The sequence below is a fragment of the Erpetoichthys calabaricus genome, chromosome 7, assembly GCF_900747795.2.
Source record: "Erpetoichthys calabaricus chromosome 7, fErpCal1.3, whole genome shotgun sequence".
Classification (NCBI taxonomy): domain Eukaryota; kingdom Metazoa; phylum Chordata; class Cladistia; order Polypteriformes; family Polypteridae; genus Erpetoichthys; species Erpetoichthys calabaricus.
This window is the reverse complement of record NC_041400.2, coordinates 155,851,942-155,860,430: the sequence shown is the minus strand read 5'-3', so window position 1 is coordinate 155,860,430 and position 8,489 is coordinate 155,851,942. Positions and strand designations below refer to the sequence as shown.

The 8,489-nt window shown below is 34.5% G+C and overlaps 1 protein-coding gene across 1 annotated transcript; it reads right to left on the bottom strand.

The window, feature by feature from the left end:
* Window positions 1-4,466: 4,466 nt before the first annotated feature.
* prdm8b (PR domain containing 8b) lies at window positions 4,467-8,113 on the bottom strand. Its single transcript, XM_028805606.2, has 3 exons — window positions 7,853-8,113; window positions 6,642-6,873; window positions 4,467-5,770 (listed from the first exon to the last, which is right to left on the bottom strand). The coding sequence occupies exons 1-3, from the start codon at window positions 8,069-8,071 to the stop codon at window positions 4,533-4,535; spliced, it is 1,689 nt and encodes a 562-aa protein (XP_028661439.1). The 5' UTR covers window positions 8,072-8,113; the 3' UTR covers window positions 4,467-4,532.
* Window positions 8,114-8,489: the final 376 nt, after the last annotated feature.

The window sequence follows — 8,489 nt, the reverse complement described above, 5'->3', positions numbered from 1 at the left end:
GATGTTTCCTTCCTTTAGTTTATACAGTTGTCTCATTTTACATCTGTAAGCCCACCTGTGTTAAAATAAAGTAGGGTGTATACAGTACTCTTAAAATTAATAGTTCTTTAATTTGGTTCTTTACTGGGTTGTGTGGTTCCTCATAGAACTAATGCTGGAGAAGGAACTATTTCATTGTGGGATGGGTTCTTTGCATTTGAAATTGGCTCTTTGAGCTCGGAAAAATTTCGTAATATGTAGGGGGAAAAAAAACGGAAATCTTTAATGTATGATAAGGCTGCAGGACAGTGACAGATTAAGCCTGTGTTATTGCATGTACTGTATGTAGCAAGAGTCCTTTTAAAATCATGACCTACTGGGTTTTCACAAATCTGTTACCATCTAGTCATGGTATTTTGCTGTATGGAGCTAAATAAATAAATGGATCTTTCTGGAACCTTCATGTGGCTTGGTCTTAAGCGATCCAAAAATGGTCCCCATGTGTCATCTCTCTGAAGAACCATTCTGGCACCTTTACTGTTAAGAGTGGACTAGCACTTTGTATTTTGGATCTTTTAGATTCTACAGCTAACTTCATATCAAAATGTGTCTATTATTAAATATTATAATCACATATAAAAAAGTTCAAATAATTATTTCATATCTAAAAACTTTAATTTTTTACATCACATTGAAAATAGTGGAGCAAACCATAAAATAAATAATAAGGTTTTGAACTGCAATCTTTTATTCTTTTTCACACTTTTAATTTAGAGTTCAACATTATGGATGGTAAAAAATACAATCGATACAAACTTCATAAAAATCCATATTTTCTGTTTTATTATTTAATGGAATCAAGCAGCTACAAAATGCAAGTTTAGCTTAAAAATAATGTTCTAAAAGGAGTAAATAAACAAAAAGGTGTATTTTCTTTTATTTCACCATGGTCATTGTTTTACACCGCATGTAAACTTTAACATTGCAAATGACGATTGAACTGCTTTTGGTAGGTAGCTTCGGTGTTTGTTTAGCTTGCGTTAATTATATATTCCAAATGAATGCTTAAGTAATGTAATTCAGAAATAGTCTATAGCTGTCAAGTAATCTTTTCAAATGATCATGGAGCACGAGTGTCTCCTATCGTGTGCTCAAAGTGGCAACTCTCTGCATTTCATTTTTTCTCAGCTTGGTGTCACTGTTGAGCTATTTTTGGGTTTCGCCGACTGCGAATGTGAAGGATTAGCAGGCGTCTAGTCAATATCTGTCACCTGCCTTTCTTGTCTCTCTGGCATAGATAGATAGATAGATAGATAGATAGATAGATAGATAGATAGATAGATAGATAGATAGATAGATAGATAGATAGATAGATAGATAACGGATTCTTAACTCTCTTTTACACCTTTACACCTGCATTTTTGTTTAAAGCTGTTTTGCCAATTTTAAATGTAGCACAGACTCATCTGTTTGCACCCACCTGTAAAAAACAACACGTATGTGCTTTACAGAGTCCATGAAATGACCGGAAAGCGTCACTACGAAGTGTGTGTGACATGCAGACAGTAGACGGTGAGGTCGGCGCGTTTACCTGAGTGCGTGCGTGCGCGCGTTTCCCTCGCTGCGTCTCTGCGTCTTGCCCACCTTTCTCAACGTAAAACTGGTGTTAGTATTCGGCGCGTAAAAATGTGGGCGTGCCCTTGTTTGGAGCTTTGACTGAGGCACACAAACACGTTCGGCTCACTCTTTTATATACGTATGTACTGTTAAAGCGTCTTATAGCCTAGCCATCGATGTTCTGTTCGCACTCCTACCGAGAAATCTTGCTTCGTGAGACATTGTAAGAAATAACAAATTCGCGACTCTGTACTTTTTTTTTTACCGCGGCAGAACTTGTTTGACAACTAATTTGAGGAAATTGGCTTATCGCTCAGAAACATTCGTATATGTAGATATTAATTTGCTCTGCATTTAACAAGATGTCCTTTTTAATGAACAGTGTATTCGTCAGTAACGTGTTCGTTGATCAAAATTTAATTTCTGGTTAATTAAAATTACAGCTTTATTTTCTGCTTGAGTGAAGAGGAGCATGTAGCTTAAGTGAAGTACAATATTTTCGCATTAGTACTTGCCATGTCAAATGCACCCGATCGCCTCATTTACGTTTGAAGTATACCTCACACCGTACTGTTTATCAAGCATATACCGGTAGTTTGCTGTTGCATTATATCTGATCTGTTTCTTGTATCGCCGTGATTTTAATTGCTTTCAAAAATGTAGAACTGAAATTGAATGGATGCTATTTTTAGGACTCGTATAAATAAAAATGGGCGCAAAAAAGTTTTCAACAAAATCCATCGTTCCCCCTCCGCCTCCATCCCTCCTCAGTCATCTTTCAGTTACTATGGAAATAGGTGACACGCACAGCACCTTGTCACCAAGGCAGGATTCATACATCCTAAAAATGCAGAATCCTTAAGTTCAGAAGCATTTCAAGCGGTATAAATTTATGTCTTCCGTGTACATTACATTAGTTTACCTTTTCTAAAACATCATCAAGACGCATCTATGCGGTGGCTCTGCCTGAAATGTGTTACTTAACGAAAGTTGTTTTGATCAGACTAAATATTGGACGTAAAATTCAAATGTACCCACATCGAGTTTTCTTGAAAGTGACAATAAACTCAATTTAGTATTCCGCAAATGTTACAAACTGCGAGTATGCGACTGGAATGACTGGACAGCCGCTTCTAAATGCAACTCGTGAGAAACAATGAAGTGAAGGTCCTGTGTGTAAATAAAAGAAAATGTATCCAATTAATCAAGTTTGTATCAGAATACTATTATTATCATTGTTATCATCATCATCAAACTGGGTTTGTACGGAGACACATTTTAGTTATGATCACATAAGTGAAGTGGAATTCGCATGTATGTTAAACATTCGGCGGATTAAAATTTGCTATTTTGTTTAAGCTTCATTTTTACCAAAAATAACTTTCTTGCTTAAACATGTAAACATTGCGACCACAGGTATACACGTCCCCTAACGTTAATGACTTATTTAGGCACGATACGCCATTAAAGTTTCATTTTAGTGGTGCTTCTTACTTGATGGGACAGAAATAAGCCCCGCTAACTTACCTGAGGTTTATATTTATTAGACTCCTCGTGTTCTAGTTGTGATTAAACGTATAGTAATGTTAAATATTATTGCATCACATCGGAAAACATTTAAAAGTAGCGCTTGAAATATTCCGGCGGGGAAGGGGTGTATAGCCGTTGGACTTTTGGATTTTAACTGATAATTACCATCATACGAGTATCCGCGTCCTTACTATTATTAAACAACTGCACACACGTACATATATTTTTATCTATTTATTTATTTCATCATTAACAGAGGGGTTTTCGTTTTCTCATTAATGTAATATTTTGGAGGTGCAATCACAAGTTACATATCATGTATTTGTATATCTGAAAGGTGTAAACACACATTTCTAGAACTATTGTGAGAAAAACTTTGGTCTTTAGCCTTCTTAGCTATTTTGAATAGTGCCAATTTAGTTTTTGACAAGCATGTTCTAACAAGTGCCATTTAACCCACTTAACGTTTAGCCCTTCTTACAGTTTACAAAATTACATTAAATGTGGCTAAATGGGTATTTTCTAAGCAATTAAAAATAGTAGTGTAATTTATTTCAAAAATAATAATCCTTTTTTTCCCATATCCCGATGGTGACATTATTCACGTTCATCATGTTACACTTTAGTCATTAATATATTAATCCAGTTTCTCTTTTCCATAGTTTTTGGTAATTTAAACATTACTATTTATTCTGCATAAGCACATGATTTATCAAAATATTTCATCCTTTGAGATTTACAACGTATGTGTACAGTATGTATGTGTATATAAATCATTTCATGATTGTGCTGAAGAATAAATACATCTAAACAATTTTCAATGAAAATAAAGCTATTTTATTGTCAAAGCATTCAACATAATTAGGTAAACTATCAAGTATAATAAATCTCAGCAAAAGGAAGTGACACTGTGAATATTCCCCACTGGCACAAAATAGTACACTTTTGTATTCAAACAAGATGATTATTTACAATGTTCTTTACAGTCTGCATTTGGAATGCAAATTTATTCATTTGTACATGCACTTTAAAGAATTTCATACCAGAATCATTTGATCCTAATATTCAACATTTTATATTGTGTGTGCACACAACAAATTAAATAACCCAACAAATGTAACTACACTTTTATTTTTTTTCATTACTTTATATAAAATAAAACTTACGTTTACACATATGTTTATGATTTTTTTTCCATACTTCCAAATTATAAGTGCTTCATAAATTAAGTAGAAATATTTTTTGTTTTGTCTTTTTCAACATAGCATTTGCATACTTTGAAATGTTAATACTTTGTAAAAAGTCCTTTTGAACGTGAAAATATGTGCACTGAAAATGCATTTCTTTTTTTCCTTTAGTAATAAGTTCTTTTCAAAATAAGTCTCAGTTTGTTTTTAGGCATTCGTCTAATTATGAGAAGTCATGTGCCTGGATAGGTGATGGCGTTCTCTAAAGGATTCATTGCAGATCGGGCACTTGAGTTTTTCCTCCCTTCGTCGCTTTACTAACGGTTCCATTGAGTATTCCTTTTTGTGGTGAGACCTCATGTGGTAGACGAGGTCTGAAGTCATTCGAAAAGAGGCATTGCATTTAGCACACCAGTTTTGTGCTGGAAGGCAAAGGGAGGTGAATGAAGGAGGCAAAAGGGTAAGAGCCGATGGCATTTGAAGCTGAATAGGTCCCGAGGTCTTTGGCCAAAATGCTGTGGCGTAAAGGAAAGGGCTCTGCTTTGGAAGGCTACCTTGGACTGTGCAATTGCTGCCTAGATCTGAACTTTGGAGCTTGGCAGCTAAATGATCTGCTTGGTACAATCTGCTCGATGGCATGGTATCACCAACAGACGGATGGCACTCCACTGATGGAAGAAGCTTGGGAGTCATGACAAGCGGTGACAGCTGAGAAAAAGATCGCACGGGTTGACTGAAAGCACTTTTCCTCTCAGAGGACTCACAGAGCTGCTGTGGAACTGATGAAAAAGCACTTCCTATTGAAGAGCCATCTATGCGAGACTGGACTTGCGTCTCGGTCAGCACTTGTCTGATAAGCTTGTTTGTTGGACTGCCACTGTTCCGACCATTGTCCTTATTCTCTATATTTGGTCCAAGGCCTTTGGTACCTTGTTTAAGACCTTGTAAGCTTTTCTTGACTTCTGTAAATGCACTTCTTTTGCCTTCTGTAGGTTCTGGACTTGACGGAGGAAATGCCCTTCTGTTTTCTTCTAAACCCACATAGTTGCCTCTGTACTGATGCGGTGAGCACAGCAAGTCGTCTTTTGAAGTAAGAGATCGTTGTATTGTGCCATTTCGACCATCCTCTAATTCTGACAATTTTCTTTTATGCCCATTCAAACTTTTGATCTCAGAGTTCTGATCAATATTTGGAGATGATCGATGGTTTTCTAGATCCCTGGCAAGGTTATGAAAATCTGTAGATGGCTTCCCTTCGTGTGAGTTTGTGTACCCTGACAACTTCAGGCTAGAGTTCACTGTATTTTGAAGGCCATTCTCTCTGTTGTCTAAAGAATTCTCATCTGGGATGTTACTGGTCTGTATTCTTTTGGCACACCGAAACCTCATGTGAGCCAGAAAAGGAAACTCAAACTGGAAGCGCAGATTACAGTCTGGACACAAATAAGGTGAAGACCCTGAAAGCATCAAACAAAAGACAAAAGTCCCAACAGTTTAGTTACTGAAGAGCATATTGAGAACTACAAACTGATATTAAGTCCAAATATCCACATACTCACTAACTCACAATTTCATAAACATTTAACAAGATACATAAAAAATACCCACCCACAAATGCTTATTTGATTTAGAGTTTACAATATATCCCAATTAATGGTAACATTGAAATTCATGTTATGTCTGCAATTTGAAACAAAATTCAAAGAAATTGTCTTAACCTTTACTGAAATATTCATAGTATTTTCTCATTTTCAGAACTTTGTTACTTAAAGTTTATTTTCATATAGCAAATGAACAGCTACACCTAATTAACTGACATATCTACACATATTAAAGACAATCCATCGAATCTGCATAATATACAGCATTATTCAAGAAGACATATTAGGTTGTAGTTTTTTTTTTCTGAAATGCTGCTTATTACCAGTTTCAACACAACACATTAGCATTTTGGCTCTTTTATAAGACCACCACAAATGAACACATTTTTTTCTGCAAAATTATTAATAATAATAATAATAATTTATATAGCGCCTTTATCATGCTCAAGGTGCTTTATTAACTGAAAATAAAGATTCCAAGAATCCATATATTTTACACTATTTGATTCTGGTCAACTTAATACAATTATGCATATTTAAAGTAAATTTAGCATAAAAATATAATTCAGAAATTATACAGCTAAAAATTCATGACGAACTACAGTGTATTCTCACTATTGTTGAAGAGACCATTCATTACCTTGACTTTATAGTTAAACTAAAATGTGATGTTACTACATCTTTGCAATAACCATGAAGCGACTACTGAAACCATCTGGCTCCTTACCTTTTAGTTTGCCTTGTGCTCTGCTGGTACTGAGCAGGAGTAACTCAATCAAGTCTTTTCCATACCAAACCAATAGCTCTTCATCCTTCTCGATCCTTCTGAGAGATCTATAAAACAACTGTCCATTTTTTACATAGGCTTCCAGATTTTGTTCTTCTTTATCCCTTGCAGATTGCACTAATCTAAGCCACATCAATCCCTCAGAGGAGCTGTTGGCCGCTGAAGTGTCCACCTGCAAAAATATTTGTGAAAAAACATTTATTCAGTAATCATGGCCAGATATCTTCAAGAACTCATGTTGATCAAATATTAGTTTTATTGGTATTATCTATCACTCAAAAAAGCTTACCAATATTAGGACATTTTAAAAGATTAACTTTGGTAAAGTGTATAATTTTTGACTTACATTTACATATATATGATATAAAATATAAAATATTACATTAGAAATGTGAAAGTGTGTGTACATATCTATCTATCTATCTATCTATCTATCTATCTATCTATCTATATATATATATATATATATATATATATATATATATATATATATATATATATATATATATATATAAATCATGCAATTACCTTATTAAACTTGAATTTAACAGAAAGATTAGCAAAAGAACTACTCTAGTGTTAACCGATCTGTAATATTATAACATTTCCCCATATGCTAAAACCCTCCTAATATATTCTTAGTTAATGAATACCATGTCAACTAAATAAGTATATACTGCATTTAAATTATATCTCTGCTATTATTAAGCTATTAAGTAGATCAGACAATACAAAATAATGTGCTGTAAGTTTCTAACATTCCTCTGACGTTGTGGTTACAATAAAAAAAGTTGGCAAATAAAGTATTATTATAAATGGAACTGTTAGGTCAAAGGAACAGTATAACGGTATAAGAGAGAAAGATGTTTAAAAATTAAAGCTTGCTGTTCAGGTCACTCATGCAACTACATTTATTTATACTTAATCTTTAATAAAGGTCCTCACTAAACAAATGGCTGAGCTGTTATGCTAAGCAATTTGCGAATTATTTTATTTATTTAAATCACGACTTCAGACTCTAACGGGGTAAAGAATGTAATGGTTGTATACTACACTCTTAATATAAGTAGGAAATATCAATCATTTGACAATAGCGAAATAAGGAAGCTCGGCAGACTATGAAAAGGAGAAGAGCATCTCAGTTGTCTCACCCGAAAGATGTAAGGTGCAGTTCGTTTGTCGGTGGACTTGAGGGCAATGAAGGCGATACTGTCGTACAAAGAGGTGTGGCTCAGGACACACGGCCCGAATATGGCATTTTCTGGAATGTCACACGTCGTGTAGACACTTGTGAAAATATCCGTCAGGCACTGCTGCACCGCTTTGGCATCGCTGTCCCACACCACTTTATGGGAGCTGGACTCCTCCATCACTGGTTAGCTCTTTTATTTTTACCTGTAGTTAAAATAAATACACGTTTTATAATTTGAGACTATAGGTGCATGCACATTTAAAATTAATAAAAAGACTTATAAACAATAGACATTGCCAAGTTTTTAGCTAGTTTATTGCGTTGAGTAATTGTCAAAAGTGTTTTGTTTGTAAAATAGCGTGTAAACAAATTACCCACTTTCAATGAATACCCAGGTATACAGTAAGAAAGGGTGGGGCTGGGGAGAAGGCTGGCTAATAAGTTGGGTATATTTGGGTTGCACATTTTTAGTCTCATATATATATATATATATATATATATATATATATATATATATATATATATATATGATTTTTAACCGTATTATTTTTTCAAGATTGCAATCATATATGATATGTGAAATGCTGCACTTCAAG

Coding starts and splice junctions, on each gene's coding strand:
- prdm8b (XM_028805606.2), bottom strand. CDS start 8,071: ATGGAGGAGTCCAGCTCCCATAAAGTGGTGTGGGACAGCGATGCCAAA. Junction 6,874..7,852: donor CTGCACCTTACATCTTTCGG/GTGAGACAACTG, acceptor ATATTTTTGCAG/GTGGACACTTCAGCGGCCAA. Junction 5,771..6,641: donor AGCACAAGGCAAACTAAAAG/GTAAGGAGCCAG, acceptor TGATGCTTTCAG/GGTCTTCACCTTATTTGTGT.